The 22,809-nt window shown below is 40.4% G+C and overlaps 1 protein-coding gene across 19 annotated transcripts in view; it reads right to left on the bottom strand.

Moving 5' to 3' along the window:
* Rmdn2 (regulator of microtubule dynamics 2) overlaps positions 1-22,809 on the bottom strand; it is a 106,381-nt gene that overhangs the window by 32,574 nt on the left and 50,998 nt on the right. For all 19 annotated transcript variants that reach the window (XM_006524498.3, XM_006524499.3, XM_006524497.1 and 16 more), the window contains 2 exons: positions 1,927-2,101; positions 602-704 (listed from right to left, as the gene is read on the bottom strand). In XM_006524498.3, the coding sequence (XP_006524561.1) occupies positions 602-704; positions 1,927-2,101 (278 nt within the window). The remainder of the gene's footprint in view (positions 1-601; positions 705-1,926; positions 2,102-22,809) is intronic.

The raw sequence follows: 22,809 nt of genomic DNA, 5'->3' as shown, positions 1-22,809 counted from the left end.
TGGACATACAGGAGCGTTGACAAGAAAGCATTCTGACATCCAATGAAACATAAACACAACAACCAACAGCAATAATTTGACAGTCTCCTTGGTTTTTATTGTGATGGTGGAAAATTTCAAATGTATGCAAAATGTATACATGGCAGTTTAAGGTATTGCCTTTTGGAAATCCCTGACAATCGAGAGGTTATTTTTATGTGTTCCTGGCCTACCATGCCATAGGAAGTGAGTTGTGAGTGTAACTGATAGTACAGCTGGAGGCCACAACACTCCGTGGCTTATTGTTGCACCTCAAATGCTAGCACAGGTGTTTTAGCTTCCTGTGATATCATAAACTCAAAAAGTGAAATCAGGGCTTTGTTTTGTTTTGTTTCTCCAGTTCCCTGCTTTAATATTATTAGCTCAGTTGCTTTAAAGGAACATACACTTTAGTCCCAGAAGACCATTTTGTTCTGAGGCTGTGTACAGTTTTTCATTATCAGAGTATATTGAAATGGATTGAGTCTTTAACTTAGATGATTTTGCTTGTATTAAACCCACTGATGGCTGATTGTGGAGAACAATGCCACCTGAGAACACCCAGTGCTGACGAATTACTTACCAATATTAGCATAATGCTTCTTTTCTTGTGTACTTGTGGATAGATCATACATGTCTCCATAGGCTCGGGCCAGGCGCCACAGAAACTCAGTTTCTTCACTAAACTGGAAAGAGAGCATTGCACACTAGATTAATGCAGTCATTTGTCCAGGCTGACCATAATTGCTTTCATTGTACCTTAAAAAATTTAGGCAAGTACAATGGTATTTATAGATGACTGAATTTATACTATAGATATTTAACATTTTAAATCCAAATATTTATGGCTAAGAAATATGGCCAAATATAGTGTTACATTTGGATCTTAAATCATTTAATATTATACAGATATAATTACATATTCCCCCTGGACCAGGTATCCTCTCCTATTATCCTTTGTAAGTTATCTACTATCAGCATAATAAATAGCTTACTGAGCATTAAGTAGTGTCTGTAAATTGAAGTACATATACTCAAAGAGACATTACAATTTTTACCTAAATGATTCAATTATAATTGTAGATACTTTAAAAGTTTTAAAAACTTTTATTGACAGATAATCCTTGCATATCTTCATAGGCTATAGTCTGATTTTTAGGATATTTGTATATCATGTGTTGATCAGCTTGGGTTCACAGGTTTTACACAGTGTATTGAAGTTGCTAAACCTTCTTTTGGCCAAGGTTAGGCTTATATTGCTTATGGGCAAAAAAGACACTTTATATCTCCCCGAGCTCTCATGAGCCCTTATATCCTTTCTTTCAGTAGTGATAGTGAGACTAATGAACTCAAGTCCAATATTAAACACTGCAGAATGACTACTGATAGAAATAGCTTTAGATACTAATACTACATTGAAAGCAACACAGGAAACGTAGCCTGGTGTGGTGGCACATGCCTTTAATCCCAGCACCTGGGAGACAGAGGAGGACGGAACTCTGTGGGTCAGCTGGTCCACAGATCGGGTCCTAGGACAGCCAGGACACATAAGAGAAATCCTGTCTTAAAAAACAAAAACAAAAGAAAACCTAAAAAGCCTCTTATTCTTTCCAGAGAAAACATTATGCCTAGGTATAATGTTTTATTCTTCATGTTACAAAACACATATTAAGTATCCAAGTTAACAAAATCAGAGTAAATCTGTATCAGGTTGGTTTCTATTTTGGGGACCTTAGATAAACCCAATTAACTCAAATGCAATTTTAATCAGTTACTCATTTTATAAAAGTGCATCCTTATTCTCTCCCTATGAATTGCAACACAGTGCTGTAGTTTCAGTAAGAGCAGGGTGGTACTTTAATAAAAATTTCAAACTGTGTGAACATACCGCTGCCACACAGCTCTTACCTTCTCCTTGTGGTCACAGAGTAGCTCAAAACTCTCCATTTTGTGAGACTCATTTGTCCGCAAATGGTCTGCCTTCTGAAGGAGGACATCCAACTTTAGCTCCTCTATGTGTGTGTTAAGAGCCTTGGGGAACGGGAAGTTCTGTTCTTCTGTGTCCGTGTTAGCTGTAATATACCTACGATGGCAGAAACAACCACCAACTCCCTTTAGACTTACACATAATGATCAGAGCAATCCTTTGAAAATTCAAGTCGAATTATTCCACTCTGTGCTAGAAAATGTCACAGCACCCATTGTTATACCTTGTAAGCAGTCAGCTCTTGGCCTTTCAAGAGCTGACTGCTTACAAGGACTTGGGCAATTACAAGCACATGCCAACCCTGATAGTTCTGTGACTTAGTTTCTGACCAATCTTCTCAGTCACCGGCCCCTTCAGCCTCAAGGCCTTTAGCTGCTCTCTCTCTGATAGAATGTTCTTTCCCCTAGACGTAACCTCTACTCTTGGCTAACATCTGCAGCAATGCACCTTTCTTCGTGTGGTCCACCCAGATCTTTCTACCCAATTCTACAATCCTAAATCTTTCTTCCTTTTCTTGTTCTGCATACATTTTTTTCCTTCGTAGCACATATTCTCTTTAACATGCAATTAATAATAACCACACCGCATGTGTTCATCAGCTACAGTTTCAGAATCAGCTCCACTAGAATGCATGCTTCTTAGTGGTACATACGGTTCACTAACAGAAGAACTAAGTAGCCAGAGTGCATTCATTAGATGCTGTTATAGATCACAGCAAGCTGGAGGAATTCAGCAGGCACTCAAAAATGTGTATGTGTATAATATTAGCACATGTTCAGGTATTCTTCTATAGTTGAACATGATGTTCTAACTTGTGTGTGTGTGTGTGGTGTATGTATACATGTGCACATGTACAATGGGGTGCACATGAATGGTATGTGGAGGCCAGACACTGACACCACGAATTTCCCTTAGTCACTCTCCACCTTGTTTTTTTGAGACAGTGTGGATTATTTCACATGAGGCTCACCTAGTAGCTACACCGGCTGTAACAGAGGGTGCCTGAGACCTACCTGCCTCCAGTCCTTCAGAGCTGGGATTATAGATGGCTGTGCTAGCATTTACACTGGGTGCTGGGGATCTGAACTCATGTTAGTGTGGCCAGCAGTTTTCTGACTGAGCCATTTTTGTTGCTCCCACTGTTTTAGTTTTTAAAAATTAATACTACCTATGTATGCTGGCTACTTTTATGTTAACTTGACAAGCCAGAGTCATTTGAGGAGGGAACATCAGTTGAGAAATAGTCCCTCCAGAATGGCCTGTGAATTGTTCTCTCGGTGACGATAGACATGGGGAGGCCAAGCTCATTGTGGGTGTTGGTGCCATCCCTGGGCTGGTCATCCTGGATGGTATTAGAAAGCAGGCTGAGCAAGCATGGAGAGCAAGCATGGAGAGCAAGCATGGAGAGCAAGCATGGAGAGCAAGCAGCACTTAAGTGGCTTCTGCATCAGCTCTCCATTCCAGGTTTTTCCTCTGACTCCCTTCCCGATGACAGACTGTGACACGGAAGCGTAAGCCAAATAAACTCTTTCCTCTCCAAGCTGGGTATGGGTATGGTGTTTTATCACAGCAATAAAAACTTTAAGACAGAAATTGGTACCAGAGAGCGGACTATTTCTGTGACAGACCTGAACATGTGTTTTGGGGGAGACAATGGGAGGACTTTGGAACTTTGGGCTAGGAAAGGTTGAAAGATGGTGAAAGCAGTAATGTGGCACAAGGCTGTAACAAGGAGACTGTGGACTCAGGGGTACCTAGGGATGAGGGCAGTGGGCAGAGGAATAAAACAGAATGTTTAAGCCTCCAAGAAGACTTTCAGAAGAATGAAGGTTTCGTGAATGGTAAGAAGTGGAAAACCTGCAAGTCCATAAGCACATAGACCTGTAAGAAATACATGCTCCAAAAGACTTGAAAAGACCCCGAACTTCAGCTGACCACTGAGGGTCTTCTGAAACATGGAGCCAGTTCACAGACATGGGTGTTCTTTCAAATTCTCAATCTTCAACCAAACCCGTGAGCATATAAGGAGATGGTGACAAGTAGTTAATTTAAAGGACAAGAACACATCTCCAAACACAGAAGCTAAAGCTTGGATTTTAAGACAATAGCCTTAAATTTAATCAAAGAGCTAAGGAAAGAATGAAAGAATAAAAAGGATAAAAGAAGAAAATCACACAAGAAACAAACCAAGTATCCACAAAGAAACGCACATTAGGAAAAAGAACCAAACACAGGTTGTGGGGCTGAGACTGTGATAGAGGGACTGAAATCTGCTGGAAGCGAGCAACAGGCAGACCTGAAGATGTTCACTTTGAAAATGTTGTGAGGAATAAAAAGAATAAAGAATGAATGAAAATAGACGAAATCTGACAAGTCCCTTCCGCTCGACTCGAGACTCGAGCCCCGGGCTACCTTGCCAGCAGAGTCTTGCCCAACACCCGCAAGGGTCCACACGGGACTCCCCACGGGACCCTAAGACCTCTGGTGAGTGGACCACAGTGCCTGCCCCAATCCAATCGCGCGGAACTTGAGACTGCGGTACATAGGGAAGCAGGCTACCCGGGCCTGATCTGGGGCACAAGTCCCTTCCGCTCGACTCGAGACTCGAGCCCCGGGCTACCTTGCCAGCAGAGTCTTGCCCAACACCCGCAAGGGTCCACACGGGACTCCCCACGGGACCCTAAGACCTCTGGTGAGTGGATCACAGTGCCTGCCCCAATCCAATCGCGCGGAACTTGAGACTGCGGTACATAGGGAAGCAGGCTACCCGGGCCTGATCTGGGGCACAAGTCCCTTCCGCTCGACTCGAGACTCGAGCCCCGGGCTACCTTGCCAGCAGAGTCTTGCCCAACACCCGCAAGGGCCCACACGGGACTCCCCACGGGACCCTAAGACCTCTGGTGAGTGGAACACAGCGCCTACCCCAATCCAATCGCGTGGAACTTGAGACTGCGGTACATAGGGAAGCAGGCTACCCGGGCTTGATCTGGGGCACAAACCCCTTCCACTCCACTCGAGCCCCGGCTACCTTGCCAGCTGAGTCGCCTGACACCCGCAAGGGCCCACACAGGATTCCACACGTGATCCTAAGACCTCTAGTGAGTGGAACACAACTTCTGCCAGGAGTCTGGTTCGAACACCAGATATCTGGGTACCTGCCTTGCAAGAAGAGAGCTTGCCTGCAGAGAATACTCTGCCCACTGAAACTAAGGAGAGTGCTACCCTCCAGGTCTGCTCATAGAGGCTAACAGAGTCACCTGAAGAACAAGCTCTTAACAGTGACAACTAAAACAGCTAGCTTCAGAGATTACCAGATGGCGAAAGGCAAACGTAAGAATCCTACTAACAGAAATCAAGACCACTCACCATCATCAGAACGCAGCACTCCCACCCCACCTAGTCCTGGGCACCCCAACACAACCGAAAATCTAGACCCAGATTTAAAAACATTTCTCATGATGATGATAGAGGACATCAAGAAGGACTTTCATAAGTCACTTAAAGATTTACAGGAGAGCACTGCTAAAGAGTTACAGGCTCTTAAAGAAAAGCAGGAAAACACAGCCAAACAGGTGATGGAAATGAACAAAACCATACTAGAACTAAAAGGGGAAGTAGACACAATAAAGAAAACCCAAAGCGAGGCAACGCTGGAGATAGAAACCCTAGGAAAGAGATCTGGAACCATAGATGCGAGCATCAGCAACAGAATACAAGAAATGGAAGAGAGAATCTCAGGTGCAGAAGATTCCATAGAGAACATCGACACAACAGTCAAAGAAAATACAAAATGCAAAAGGATCCTAACTCAAAACATCCAGGTAATCCAGGACACAATGAGAAGACCAAACCTACGGATAATAGGAATTGATGAGAATGAAGATTTTCAACTTAAAGGGCCAGCTAATATCTTCAACAAAATAATAGAAGAAAACTTCCCAAACATGAAAAAAGAGATGCCCATGATCATACAAGAAGCATACAGAACTCCAAATAGACTGGACCAGAAAAGAAATTCCTCCCGACACATAATAATCAGAACAACAAATGCACTAAATAAAGATAGAATATTAAAAGCAGTAAGGGAGAAAGGTCAAGTAACATATAAAGGAAGGCCTATCAGAATTACACCAGACTTTTCACCAGAGACTATGAAAGCCAGAAGAGCCTGGACAGATGTTATACAGACACTAAGAGAACACAAATGCCAGCCCAAGCTACTATACCCGGCCAAACTCTCAATTACCATAGATGGAGAAACCAAAGTATTCCACGACAAAACCAAGTTCACACAATATCTTTCCACGAATCCAGCCCTTCAAAGGATAATAACAGAAAAGAAGCAATACAAGGACGGAAATCACGCCCTAGAACAACCAAGAAAGTAATCATTCAACAAACCAAAAAGAAGACAGCCACAAGAACAGAATGCCAACTCTAACAACAAAAATAAAAGGGAGCAACAATTACTTTTCCTTAATATCTCTTAATATCAATGGACTCAATTCCCCAATAAAAAGACATAGACTAACAGACTGGCTACACAAACAGGACCCAACATTCTGCTGCTTACAGGAAACCCATCTCAGGGAAAAAGACAGACACTACCTCAGAGTGAAAGGCTGGAAAACAATTTTCCAAGCAAATGGACTGAAGAAACAAGCTGGAGTAGCCATTTTAATATCGGATAAAATCGACTTCCAACCCAAAGTTATCAAAAAAGACAAGGAGGGACACTTCATACTCATCAAAGGTAAAATCCTCCAAGAGGAACTCTCAATTCTGAATATCTACGCTCCAAATGCAAGGGCAGCCACATTCATTAGAGACACTTTAGTAAAGCTCAAAGCATACATTGCACCTCACACAATAATAGTGGGAGACTTCAACACACCACTTTCTTCAAAGGACAGATCGTGGAAACAGAAACTAAACAGGGACACAGTGAAACTAACAGAAGTTATGAAACAAATGGACCTGACAGATATCTACAGAACATTTTATCCTAAAACAAAAGGATATACCTTCTTCTCAGCACCTCACGGGACCTTCTCCAAAATTGACCATATAATTGGTCACAAAACAGGCCTCAATAGATACAAAAATATTGAAATTGTCCCATGTATCCTATCAGACCACCATAGCCTAAGACTGATCTTCAATAACAACATAAATAATGGAAAGCCAACATTCACGTGGAAACTGAATAACACTCTTCTCAATGATACCTTGGTCAAGGAAGGAATAAAGAAAGAAATTAAAGACTTTTTAGAGTTTAATGAAAATGAAGCCACAACGTACCCAAACCTATGGGACACAATGAAAGCATTTCTAAGAGGGAAACTCATAGCGCTGAGTGCCTCCAAGAAGAAACGGGAGACAGCACATACTAGCAGCTTGACAACACATCTAAAAGCCCTAGAAAAAAAGGAAGCAAATTCACCCAAGAGGAGTAGACGGCAGGAAATAATCAAACTCAGGGGTGAAATCAACCAAGTGGAAACAAGAAGAACTATTCAAAGAATTAACCAAACGAGGAGTTGGTTCTTTGAGAAAATCAACAAGATAGATAAACCCTTAGCTAGACTCACTAAAGGGCACAGGGACAAAATCCTAATTAACAAAATCAGAAATGAAAAGGGAGACATAACAACAGATCCTGAAGAAATCCAAAACACCATCAGATCCTTCTACAAAAGGCTATACTCAACAAAACTGGAAAACCTGGACGAAATGGACAAATTTCTGGACAGATACCAGGTACCAAAGTTGAATCAGGATCAAGTTGACCATCTAAACAGTCCCATATCACCTAAAGAAATAGAAGCAGTTATTAATAGTCTCCCAACCAAAAAAAGCCCAGGACCAGATGGGTTTAGTGCAGAGTTCTATCAGACCTTCAAAGAAGATCTAATTCCAATTCTGCACAAACTATTTCACAAAATAGAAGTAGAAGGTACTCTACCCAACTCATTTTATGAAGCCACTATTACTCTGATACCTAAACCACAGAAAGATCCAACAAAGATAGAGAACTTCAGACCAATTTCTCTTATGAATATCGATGCAAAAATCCTCAATAAAATTCTCGCTAACCGAATCCAAGAACACATTAAAGCAATCATCCATCCTGACCAAGTAGGTTTTATTCCAGGGATGCAGGGATGGTTTAATATACGAAAATCCATCAATGTAATCCATTATATAAACAAACTCAAAGACAAAAACCACATGATCATCTCGTTAGATGCAGAAAAAGCATTTGACAAGATCCAACACCCATTCATGATAAAAGTTTTGGAAAGATCAGGAATTCAAGGCCCATACCTAAACATGATAAAAGCAATCTACAGCAAACCAGTAGCCAACATCAAAGTAAATGGAGAGAAGCTGGAAGCAATCCCACTAAAATCAGGGACTAGACAAGGCTGCCCACTTTCTCCCTACCTTTTCAACATAGTACTTGAAGTATTAGCCAGAGCAATTCGACAACAAAAGGAGATCAAGGGGATACAAATTGGAAAAGAGGAAGTCAAAATATCACTTTTTGCAGATGATATGATAGTATATATAAGTGACCCTAAAAATTCTACCAGAGAACTCCTAAACCTGATAAACAGCTTCGGTGAAGTAGCTGGATATAAAATAAACTCAAACAAGTCAATGGCCTTTCTCTATACAAAGAATAAACAGGCTGAGAAAGAAATTAGGGAAACAACACCCTTCTCAATAGTCACAAATAATATAAAATATCTTGGCGTGACTCTAACTAAGGAGGTGAAAGATCTGTATGATAAAAACTTCAAATCTCTGAAGAAAGAAATTAAAGAAGATCTCAGAAGATGGAAAGATCTCCCATGCTCATGGATTGGCAGGATCAACATTGTAAAAATGGCTATCTTGCCAAAAGCAATCTACAGATTCAATGCAATCCCCATCAAAATTCCAACTCAATTCTTCAACGAATTGGAAGGAGCAATTTGCAAATTTGTCTGGAATAACAAAAAACCTAGGATAGCAAAAAGTCTTCTCAAGGATAAAAGAACTTCTGGCGGAATCACCATGCCAGACCTAAAGCTTTACTACAGAGCAATTGTGATAAAAACTGCATGGTACTGGTATAGAGACAGACAAGTAGACCAATGGAATAGAATTGAAGATCCAGAAATGAACCCACACACCTATGGTCACTTGATCTTCGACAAGGGAGCTAAAACCATCCAGTGGAAGAAAGACAGCATTTTCAACAATTGGTGCTGGCACAACTGGTTGTTATCGTGTAGAAGAATGCGAATCGATCCATACTTATCTCCTTGTACTAAGGTCAAATCTAAGTGGATCAAGGAACTTCACATAAAACCAGAGACACTGAAACTTATAGAGGAGAAAGTGGGGAAAAGCCTTGAAGATATGGGCACAGGGGAAAAATTCCTGAACAGAACAGCAATGGCTTGTGCTGTAAGATCGAGAATCGACAAATGGGACCTAATGAAACTCCAAAGTTTCTGCAAGGCAAAAGACACCGTCAATAAGACAAAAAGACCACCAACAGATTGGGAAAGGATCTTTACCTATCCTAAATCAGATAGGGGACTAATATCCAACATATATAAAGAACTCAAGAAGGTGGACTTCAGAAAATCAAATAACCCCATTAAAAAATGGGGCTCAGAACTGAACAAAGAATTCTCACCTGAGGAATACCGAATGGCAGAGAAGCACTTGAAAAAATGTTCAACATCCTTAATCATCAGGAAAATGCAAATCAAAACAACCCTGAGATTCCACCTCACACCAGTCAGAATGGCTAAGATCAAAAATTCAGGTGACAGCAGATGCTGGCGAGGATGTGGAGAAAGAGGAACACTCCTCCATTGTTGGTGGGAGTGCAGGCTTGTACAACCACTCTGGAAATCAGTCTGGCGGTTCCTCAGAAAACTGGACATAGTACTACCGGAGGATCCAGCAATACCTCTCCTGGGCATATATCCAGAAGATGCCCCAACTGGTAAGAAGGACACATGCTCCACTATGTTCATAGCAGCCTTATTTATAATAGCCAGAAGCTGGAAGGAACCCAGATGCCCCTCAACAGAGGAATGGATACAGAAAATGTGGTACATCTACACAATGGAGTACTACTCAGCTATTAAAAAGAATGAATTTATGAAATTCCTAGCCAAATGGATGGACCTGGAGGGCATCATCCTGAGTGAGGTAACACATTCACAAAGAAACTCACACAATATGTATTCACTGATAAGTGGATATTAGCCCCAAACCTAGGATACCCAAGATATAAGATATAATTTGCTAAACACATGAAACTCAAGGAGAATGAAGACTGAAGTGTGGACACTATGCCCCTCCTTAGATTTGGGAACAAAACACCCATGGAAGGAGTTACAGAGACGGAGTTTGGAGCTGAGATGAAAGGATGGACCATGTAGAGACTGCCATAGCCAGGGATCCACCCCATAATCAGCATCCAAACGCTGACACCATTGCATACACTAGCAAGATTTTATTGAAAGGACGCAGATGTAGCTGTCTCTTGTGAGACTATGCCGGGGCCCAGCAAACACAGAAGTGGATGCTCACAGTCAGCTAATGGATGGATCATAGGGCTCCCAATGGAGGAGCTAGAGAAAGTAGCCAAGGAGCTAAAGGGATCTGCAACCCTATAGGTGGAACAACATTATGAGCTAACCAGTACCCCGGAGCTCTTGACTCTAGCTGCATATATATCAAAAGATGGCCTAGTCGGCCATCACTGGAAAGAGAGGCCCATTGGACTTGCAAACTTTATATGCCCCAGTACAGGGGAATACCAGGGCCAAAAAGGGGGAGTGGGTGGGCAGGGGAGTGGGGGTGGGTGGATATGGGGGACTTTTGGTATAGCATTGGAAATGTAAATGAGTTAAATACCTAATAAAAAATGGAAAAAAAAAAAAAAGAAAATAGATGAAATCTGAAGGGCGTGGGAGACGCCATTATGTTGATCAAATACAGATGACAGATGACGAGGGCACTGGGAGAAGACAAGAGGGGACAGTAGGGTTACTTGAAAAGATCATGTCAAAACTTCAGATCTGAAGGACAAATACACAGAAAGCTCAGTTGACTCCATGTAGAATAAACCCAAAGCGAGCCACCCAGGCACCTTACACTTAAGCTGCCGATAGACAGAACGAGCAATTCTCCACTTCATATGAGGGGAAAACAGGACAGCTGAAACAATCCTGAACAATAAAAAAACGTTCTTGACGGGATCACCATCCCTGACCTCAAGCTGTACTGCAGAGCAATAGTGATAAAAATTGCATGGTATTGGTATAGGAGCACACAGGTTGATCAATGGAATTGAACTGATGACCCTGAAGTAAACCCACACACCTATGGACACATGATTTTTGACAAAGAAGTGAAAATCATTCAATAGGAAAAAAAAAAAAGAAAGAAAGCACCTTCAATAAATGGTGCTGGTCTAACTGGATGGATGTCAGCATGCAGAAGAGCACAAACATATCCTTATCCCTCACTCTGCACAACACTAAAGTTCAAGTGGATCAAAGACTTCGACATAAAATTTGATACACTAAATCTAATAGAATAGAAAGTGGGGAGCACCTTGAACTCATTGGTACAGGAGACATTTTCCTGAACAGAACACCAGTAGCTTAGGCTCTAAGATCAACAATTGATAAATGGGACCTCATGAAACTGAAAAGCTTCTGTAAGGCAAAGGACACTGTCAATAGGACAAAAGACAGACAATAGGACAAAAGACAGACAGCCTACAGACTAGAAAAGGATCTTCACCAACCCTACATCTGTCAGAGGACAAAATTTACAATGAACTCAAGAAGTTGGACACCAACTACCCAACTAACCCAATTAAAACACTGGGCACAGAGCTAAACAGAGAATACTCAACAGAGGAATCTCAGATGGCCGAGAAGATCTTAAAGAAATGTTCAACATCCTTAGTCATCAGGGAAATGAAAATTAAAATGACCCTGAGATTTCACCTCACACCATCAGAATGGCTAATATCAGAAACTCAAGCAACAGCCCACACTGGTGAGGATGTGGAGCGAGGGGAACACCCCCTCTATTGCTGGTGGGACTGCAAACTTAGACAACCACTCTGGAAATCAATTTGGCAGTTTCTCAGAAAACTAGGAATAGCTCTATCTCAAGACCCAACTATACCACTCCTGGGCATATACCCAAAAAATGCCCCACTATACCACAAGGACACACACTCAACTATGTTCCTAACAGCTTTAATTGTAAGAAACTGGAAACAACCCTCAACTGAAGAATAGAGAAAGAAAATGTGGTACATCTACAGAATGTATTCAACTATTAAAAACAAAGACATCATGAAATTTGCAGGCAAATGGATGAAACTTGAGAATAGTATCCCGAGTGAGGTGAGCCAGGAAGACAGGTATGGTTTGTACTCATTTCTATGTGGATATTAGACATAAAGTACAGGATAACCATGGTACAATCCACAAAGAAACTGGGTAATAAGGAGGTCCCAAAGAGAGGATGCACCAATCTCACTCAGAAGGGGAAACTAAATAGTCACTGGAAGTGGATGGGAAGAGGAAACTGAGCTGGAGAGGGGCTGAAGAGAGGAACAGGGAAAGAGATCAGGTGTGTGGGTAACGGGGGAGTGGTGATGAGAGAGGCCTGGGAATGAGAATGGAAATTGGGGAGGGGATAACTGGTGACTAGCTGGAGGCCCAGGGTGGGAGAGGATATGGAGAGTCTATGGTGGGGCCCTCTAGCTTAGATTCCCACCAGTGGGGGATATAGAGACTGAAATGGCCAAGCAGGATTTCCAGAGGAGAGAGGGGGACATCAATCTACTCACAAAACCTTCAACCCAAAAGTTGTCATGCCTTCAAGATGTGCAGGGATAAAAACAGAGCAGACTGAAGGAACAACCAACTAATGGCTGGCCCAACTTGGGACTCATTCCATGTGAAAGAACCAACCCCTAACACTATTAATGATACTCTGCTATGCTTACAGACAGGGACCTAGCATAACAGTCTCCTGAAAGGCTTCACTCAGCAGTAGATAGAGGCACATGCAGAGAATCACAGTCAAACACCAGACAGAGATCAGAGTCTGAGGGGTCAAGGACACCACAAAAAGATCCAAAGAGTCAACTAACCTGGGACCATGGGGGCTCACAGAGCCCGGGCCACCAACCAGGGAGCACATAGGGGCTGGACCTAGATTTCCTGCATATCTGCAGCAAATGAGCACCTTGGTGCTCATGTGTTTCCCTTAACAAGTGGATCTGGGGTTAAGTCTCTGTTCCCTGACTTTGGATCCCTTTCCCTCCTACTTGGACTGCCTGGTTGGGCCTCAGTTGGAGAGGCTGTGCCTACACCTGCTGGGCCTATAAGCTTTAGGGTGCTGTGGTACCCAAAGAGGCTCACCTCTGAGGAGAAGAGAGGAGAGGGTAATGGGAGCAGGGATTTGTGAGGGTGGGACTGAGGAGGGAGGGGGCTATGATTGTGATATAAAGTGATTTTAAAAGAAAGAAAGAAAGGAAGGAAGGAAGGAAGGAAGGAAGGGAGAGAGAGAGAGAGAGAGAGAGAGAGAGAGAGAGAGAGAGAGAGAGAGAGAAAGAAAGAAAGAAAGAAAGAAAGAAAGAAAGAAAGAAAGAAAGAGAGGAAATGGCAAAAGGGGGCTGGTCAGATGGCTCAGCAGTTAAGAGCACTGAATGCTCTTCTAGCAGTCCTGAGTTCAAATCCCAGCAACTACATGGTGGCTCACAACCTCTGTAATGAGATCTGATGCCCTCTTCTGGTGTGTCTGAAGACAGCTACAGTGTACTTACATACAACAATAAATAAATCTTCGGGCCTGAGTGAGCAGGGCCTGAGCAAGCAGAGGTCCTGAGTTCAATTCCCATCAACCACATGATGGCTCACAACCATCTGTACAGCTATAGTGTACTCATATACATTAAATCAATCAATCAATCAATCAATCAACCAATCAATTTTTTTAAAAAAAATAAAGGAAGTGTCAAAAGAAGCTCAGCACATGTCACGGGCTGTCACCTTTAGCAGACTTCGCAGCAGAAGCCTTGTTGACCAGTCAGCACCGAGGTGATGCATTTTAATACCATAAGAAAGAAAGGAATAACAACATAATTCTCCAACCAGCAAAAATGGCCCTTCAAAAGTAACGGAGAAACGAAATACTTACAGAAAAAAAAAGCCAAGTTTAATATTGCTCTACAAGAAACCCTAAAAGGAGTCCTTTAGACTGGTTTCACACAAATAATCTGAAGCAAACGAAGTTTAAGTTTCTCAGGCTGGGGATGTGGTTTTAGTTGGTACAGTGGTTGCCTTCCTCTCATGGAGCCCTGGGTTCAGTTTCCTGTCCCATGTAAACTGGGTGTGGCAACACATCCCAGTAATGCAGTGGAGGCAGAGGCAGGAAGATCCTAGACAACACAGCTCAAGGTCATACCTGACAGTCTATGCTACAGAGGACTGCCTCAAAACAACAACAACAACAACAACCACAACATTAAAGAATGTTAAGTTCTTTTAGTAACGGTAAATACATAAATAAATACTAAACCCAGTATTATCAAAATTCTGTTTTGAAACTCTACTTATTATTCATGATTTTTAAAAATTATAAAAGTATGAAAATATATTAATATATAAATAAATTAATTAATTATGAAAATATATTAATTAATTATTAATATTAATATATAGTACAGGTGTAAATTGTGACAACAACATAAAACAGGGGAGTTAAAAAGGAATAGAATTTTTGCAGGTAATTGAAATTTAGAACAGTTGAAAATCAATTGTTGCATCTTTTTTGTTTTTATTGGAAACCACAAAGAACCTTCCAAAGAATCTATTGAAAAAGAAATAAGAACATATCACAAAACATACAATTTTAACACAAAGAAAAGAATTAATTGAAGAAATGAGTGGCAAAAGATACTATAACACACAGGAAAATAATAAAATAGCACCAATAATTTCTTTCCTATTTGTAATTATTGTACCAAAACAAACTATATATACATATATATGTAAAATAGATTTTAAAAATTCAAGGTCCAATTATATGATGCTTACAAAACTCTAAAGATAAAACAGGCTAAAGGCCAAAGATGGAAAAAGATACTCTATGTAAATGGTGACTAAAATAGGCTAAAAGTAACTTCACCAATAGATGTAAAGTCAAAATCTGTGACAAATGCCAAACAACACTGGGGCTGAGTTATTTAACTCTGCATTTTGATTAGTTATGGTTTTTTATGATGGTCTCCATCTATGACAAGATGATTCCTTGATGAGGGGTGAGGCTTATACCTATCTGTGGGTATAAGGACACAATTTAGAGTGTAGTTAGGGGTTATGCTGGCTTAGTAAAGTGATGGTGGTAGGTTTGTCTCCAAGAGAAGATCTAAGATCCATGACTTCACTAGCCCTGGGTAGCTGGAATGGCTTGCAATATTAGGCATGGTTTCCCTTTTGTTGAATAGAACTTAATTCTAATTAGAAGCTGTTGGTTACCAGGAAGATATGAGTGCTACTACTGCCCAATGGATACATCTACGAAACAACTCTCGTACATAAGGCCGAGGGAATGTTGCAGAAGGACTGAAAAGACTGGGAGAGCCAGAGGACTAGAGAATTTGCTGTACCTATAAGGTCTCACTGACATGACTATCTAAACATAAGCTAGCCAAGGACAACAACGGACAAAGTAGATGGGGAAAGACCATGAGGCCTCAGCCCTACACAAAGAACCACAGGCAGCTAAGGAATGCTGAGCTGAGAGGGGGACACATAGCCATGCTTAGGGATTATTGAACGCCAAATGGCCACTCCTGAAACATACATGCAAGTAACACTATATGTACTTAGCAGGTTATATTTAGGAATAGATACATGTATATGTATATATACATACATACACATATATGCATATGACAACAATTAATGAAAAAAGAGGCCATGAATTTGAAGGAACGCAAGGAGAAATATATAGAAGGATATGGAGGGAGGCATGGGAAGGGGGAAATTATGTAACCACATTATAATCTCAAAAATAAATAATTTAAAAAGATAACAATATATAGGAAAATGATCAATTTATTAAGAATAAATAACAATAATAAGGATCTATGCACCAGATATCAATATATAGGAAAATGATCAATTTATTAAGAATAAATAACAATAATAAGGATCTATGCACCAGACATCACGGCCTCTGAATATATAAAGCAAATTTGACAGAATTGAAGGGGAAAGTAACAGACCAGTAGTAAAAAGAATGTCAGTGTCCTGCAGAGTCTCTTCTTTAGCTACTGAAACCAGAGCACCACACACATCATGCAAATGCTCTGCCATCAAGCGACATCCCCAGCCTTCATGTCCTACTTTTAGTAAGGAATGAAACAATAGCATATCAGGAAGAAAACTGATTGGAAAATGATGTATACATGACTGTAGACCACGAGCCAAATAAGGCCTCTACAACAACAGACTCCACACTTCTCGGGATAAACATTCCTAAGACAAATCATAGGTTACACCACAAAATAGGTCTCAATGAATTTGGAAATATTGGCAATGTATAAATTATCTTTTCTGTCTCTTGGGATTCGTACAACTGCATCACCATCATACCTGCAACAGACCCTCTTTCTGACCACAGTAGGATGAAATCAGAAACCAACAGAAAGAAGACTGAAAATCCAAGGGTATTTAGAAATTTAACATTATGTTCTTTGTGTAGGTGGGGCAGGGTGTATTCACGGTATCCAGGTGCATATGTGTATGTGCATACATGTATATCCAGGTGCATGTGTGCATGTACATACATATGTATCTGGGTCATGTGTAATATATACATACATGTGGAGCCCAAAAGACAGACTTGGATGTCATTCCTCAGGATTTTTTTAGTTTATTCATTATAGCTATTGTATAGTATATGTATATGTATATGTATATGTATATGTATATGTATATGTATATGTATATGTATATGTATATGTATATGTATATGTGGTACCCTTACACCACAGCATGGTGAGGAGGTCAGAGGAAAGCGCTGTGGAGCTCAGACTCAGGGTGATTAAGCTTGTGGCATGAGCTTTTACCCATGGAGTCATCTTGCTGGCGTACCTCGTTGTGTTGAGAGAGGTCTCCACTGTTACTTAGGGCTCACTGATTAGAATAGGCCAATGCCTAGCAAGCTCCCAAGGGACTCTCTGTCTCTGCTTTGCCAGTGCTGGGTTACAAGTGTGGGCTCACCACAAGCTCCTCACATGGGTGCCGGGCCCTCAGGTTAGTGTGGCAAGCACTGCACTGACTGAGCTTTCTCCTCATTCCATATCAGACCACCAGTAGGCCAAATGTGAAACTATAAGGGCCACTACAAGATGTCAAGTTGAATGCAAATGAAAGCACACCAAATTCCATGAACACAGCAGAGATAAAAGGAGATTTATAGCTACAAATTCTTACATTAATAAAGAAGGTCCGAAAAACAATCTAAATGTACACCATGAGAAATTAGAACAAACTCAACTCACAAAAAACTCCAAAACCCAAAACCCCAAAAAACAAACAAACACCCAATAGGGATTAGAATGGAAATAAACAAGAGAGACTAGAAAAATGATAGAAAAAAAATCAACAGAAAAAGAATGTGTTCTTTAGAAAGATCAGCAAAATTTGTAAGTCTTTGACTGACAGAAAACAAAAGGGAAATTCAACTAAAATGAAATAGATATTACTTCTGGTGTTATAGGAATAGGATTGTAAGCAGAATTGATGTGAACACACTAAATAACGAAGATGAAGTGGGCACATTTCTCAAAACTCACAAGTACTAGACTGAATCAGAAAAACATAGAAAATTTATGAAATGGGAAAATTTCTCAAAACATGCAAGTGCTAGACTGAATCAGGAAGACACAGAAACTCTTAACATTTAAACCAAGCAAGGAGATTGTGAATTAGCAATCAGAATTCCCAGCAAGTCTAAAGGCTAGGGCCAGATGGCTTCCGTGAATGCTACCAAATTCTTTGTTTTGTTTGAGACATGGTCTCACTGTGCATCCCCAGTTGATCTGAAACTCACTACATAGTCCAGGCTGGCCTTAATAAAATCTCTACCTCCTGAGTTATGGGATTAAAAGCATGTTTAACTAGGCCCAGCTATACCACACATTTAAAACACAATTAAGAGCAGTATTCTTGAACCCTCTCCACTGCCCCAACAATTGAAATGAGCAAAACAACTCAGATGTAGTCTATGTGATCAGCATTGCTCTGATAGAAACATCAGACAAAGATACTACCAGAAATGAAAACTATAGACCATTATCATCTCTGATGAATATTTAGGCAAACATTTTCAAGTACCAGCAAACAGGATTTAACTACATATTACAAAAGACTATAGCCCATGACAGAGTAGCCCATTATTATCTTGGATGCTAGGATAACTTAATACATGAAAATAAATCAGCATAATATATACTATAGCAATAGAATGCAAATAAAAAAACAGTATCATTTTCAAAGTATCATTTTCATTTGCAAAGAAAAAAAGTACTTGGCAAAATTTAGTGTTTTATGATAAAAGTGGAAGAAAATTGCTTCAATGTACCAAAGGCTACACATGAGAAGCACAATGGTAACATGCCCAGAGGTGAAAGATGGAGAACTTTTCCTGAAGACCAGTTAGTGAGGATGAAACTGCCTGCTTTCACAAGGTCAGTTCAATATACCACGTAAAGTCCTACCCAGAGCAACTAGGCAACAAGAAGAAATAAAGGGATTCAAATGGAAATGGAAGAAGAAAAGTTATCTTCTTTTCACAGCTAATATGATTTATATGTAGGGAACAAACAAAACCCAAATATTACACACACACACACACACACACACACACACACACACACACACACGTAAGCATGTAACACATGCACATACACTCACGCACACACACAAGTACATATACACATGCACACATATCATAATATACATATACACACATGTACATATACATACATGCTCACACACATGCACACGTGTATACAAGGGCACATACATACACAGAGGCATACACACACACACACACACACACTATAGTCTCTAACAAATGCATGCAGCAAAGCTGAAGATATAACAAACAAGACTCATCTGTCCTATGCATTGGTAATGATCTACATAAAAGGTAAACAATATATAAAAACGGATTCTATTTCTAATAGCATCTCAAAGAATAAAGTAAAGATTAATTTAGGCAGTTTAATGACTTCCGTCCTAAGAGTTTGATCTGCTCGGTTTCTGACTTGGGTTTGTCCCGTCCTTAGGGAAGTCACTCATAGGAAGTCATCACATTGATGTTGAACTTAGTGTCAACAGCTGATTTGCACCATGATCCCAAACTCCTACTCAAGTGATCCTCCTGCCTCAGTTTCCCAAGTAGGTGGAATTATAGGCGTGAACTACTGTGCTTGGTGATATGTATCCTTATAACATATTGTTGAAAGAGTATAAAAAAAGAAAAGAAATTTCTCATATTTATAGGTTTAGTATTAAGATGCCAAGACTACTCCAAAATAGTCTATTGATTCAATGCGATCCACCTCAAAATATCAATAATAGTCTGGTAGAATATAGAAATCTGTCCTGAAATTCATTTGAAATCTCAAGGAACACCTGGTGGCCAAAACAATCTTGAAAAAAATGAATGATGTTGGAGATCTCACATTTCTCATTTCAAATTTACCACAAGACAATAGAATCAAAGCACTGTGATATAAGCGTAAAAGGACACTTCTCACACCAGCAGAACAGAACAGAGACCAGGAGGAAACACACACATCAAGTATATGGTCAAGGGTCCAAGTCTATGTTACTTTTAATCCTTTTAAAATAAAGCCACTGATTATAATGAGCTCAAATAAAACCATCCCAGAACTAGGATGAGACGGCCACTCCAGCACAGTTGCCTTGGCTCGATTCTGTGCCTCAGTGGCTCCTGCACAGCTGAAGAGCTGTGCTGAAGCCATGGAGAATCCCATACTGCCTTGCACTTTACTATCAACTATATTTGTATGCATCTATGCAGCACACACACACACACACACACACACACACACAAAGAAAAGAAAAAGAAAAAAAGAAAAAAAATCATGACACCGTGACCTAGCTGAAACTAGGAAACAATCAGTTTTATATCCTCTTGAGTGATCATTTGTCGTGCCTGAATTTTGTCCTTCCTTGTCACCTAATTTCTTATTTAAAGAATGCTCAGCATCCCTAGCCATCCAAGAAATGCAAATTAAAGTTCCTTTCAGATACCATTCCACCCCAGTCAAAGTGGCTGTCATCAAGAAACCTGAATGAAGTCTGGAGAGGATGTGGGACAGTGGAGTTTATTCATTGCTGGTGAAGCACAAATTCATACCGACATTAGGCAAATCAGTTTGAAGTTTCCTCAAATTAAAGTTAGGACTACTGTATAACACAGCTACTCTACGACTAGGCATATACCAAGACCATAATGATGAAGAAAGAACAGTATCCTTAACAAGTAATGTTGGGAAAACTGTATTTCTGCATGCAAAGCATCAGTTTTGATAATATGTCCTTTGGTGCTAGAGTGATGACCAGCAGTTAGGACAACCAGCTTGCTCTACAACCGTGAGGTCCAAAGTAAGTACCCATGTAACTAGCTAGGCTTCATACACAAAGAAACTGGTAAACACATCTTTAAAATATTGTATCCTGAGATCCTTAATCAGCATCATAGCCAAAAAAATACTACCCAAACATACCAAGACCTAACTGCAAAACTAAGCTATACAACCCTTAGGAGGAAACATAAGACAATATCCTCATGTCAGTGAATTAATAATTTCTTGGATACAATACCCAATGGATAGGTAATGAAAGACAAATATTAAAGTAGATGACTAGGTCAGGATTATACCAAAATATAAACCTTCTGTGTATAAAGAACACAACTAGAAAAGTAAGAATTCAGCCCAGACATGTGTAGGAAATATTTGCAACTGATATCTCTGATAGGGGGTTAATACCCTAATACATAAGGTTGCCCTAAAAGAGCAACAACAACAAAATGGATAATCTGATTTTTTTTAAAGAGCAAGGGATGTGAATAAATTTTCTCCAAAGGAAATCACATCAAAAGATGATCAAACTTAAATGAAATGTCACTTTACAAATAAATAAAACAGGACAAATAGATGCTGATAAATTAAGGAAATAAAGAAATCCCATGCCTTTCTGGTATGAATGCAAAATTAGTGCAGCTATTGCAGAAAACACTAAGATAGTTCCTTTAAAAAAATTAAAAATCAGGTTACACTAGGATCTAGACATTTTGGTAGAGACTCAAAAACAATGTAAAGTAAGGTCCTGTCACATGCCCTCATCCTTGTGGCAGAGAACTCATTCTGGGACTGAGCTGGGACCTTCTTCTGGCCTGGCTACCCCTCAGATTGCTGGGAAGTGCAGATGCAGGGAGACAAGTGCCACTCAGAATTTTACTCTGCTATGCACTCTTCAGTGCAATAATAACTACTCTCCAGGCAAGATATACCCACTAGTGTAATAATGACAGCAAATCCATTAGGAGGGTAATCAACCTGCTCTCTAACATAGGAGGGAATTCACATCTGGTACTATAAAGCCAGCTAAAGAGCCTATGGCTGGGGAGACCACAGTCCTTAGTCTACTATTGCCATTTTGCTCCCTGGACATGACACGGCTGCCCAACTACCCTCTGAATAGCCATGCTTATGAGCAGTAACTTCAGAGACCCACAGCTGATCCTGTGTTGAGAATAAGTGACTGCTGACTGCTCACTAATAAGTGGGGTGACTATTACATTCTGAAAGTTCTGGAAATATCACAAACGGGGTGGGAAGAATGTAAGTGCTGGAGAGTGGTCTGTATGGGGTGGCATGCTGACTATCAGGCTTAGCAGGCTGTTGTACGCTCGAATTTACAGAAGCTACACAAGACCTCTACTAGCCCCGTGCCTGTACTGTAGGCCTGCCAATATCTTGTCACAGAGTAGGAAAAGTTCTTGAGGCCCCTTCCGTCTCTGAGGATTTATATATTGTCAATATTTCCTTCAGTGGGATAGCCACTGGTAACGTATCCATGCTCCTGGAAGGAGATCTTCCTCATTTTCCTATACTAACCATAACAAAACCCATTGAGTCATTGGAATAAAAGGACATGAAATAGACTTGGGGAGCCAGTTGAGAAAAAGGGACCAGAGAGATGAGAGGGAAATGAGAAGGTGAGGGTATAGGACTGAAATGCTTCGTTTACATGCATAAAAATGTCTCAATGAAACCCATTATTATGTAAAATTGATACATGCTAATTAAGATACTGAAAAGTAGTGTCTCCAAGAGGCATTCACACCCATGTTCATAGTAGAATTATTCACGAGTTCAAACAGAGAAGAAATCAAAGTTCTCCACTGACAGATGAATGGCTAGGTGAGATGCGACTCCCACATAAAATGGGGTGTTCTTTAGCCTTATAAAATGAGAAATGCTTTGATACATGCTACACAAACCTTTGGCAACATAATCCTAAGTGAAGTGAGACAGTCGGAAAAGACAAATACTAACAATTCGACTTAGACGAGCCAGTCAAAATCATAGAAGGTAAAAGGCTAGTAGCCAGGGAAATGGGGGAGAAAGGAACTAGAGAGTTATCCCT

The sequence above is a fragment of the Mus musculus genome, chromosome 17 (genome assembly GCF_000001635.26).
Source record: "Mus musculus strain C57BL/6J chromosome 17, GRCm38.p6 C57BL/6J".
NCBI classification, from domain to species: Eukaryota; Metazoa; Chordata; class Mammalia; order Rodentia; family Muridae; genus Mus; species Mus musculus.
Note: the sequence above shows the minus strand (reverse complement) of the source record. Positions and strands in the feature narration are given on the sequence as shown.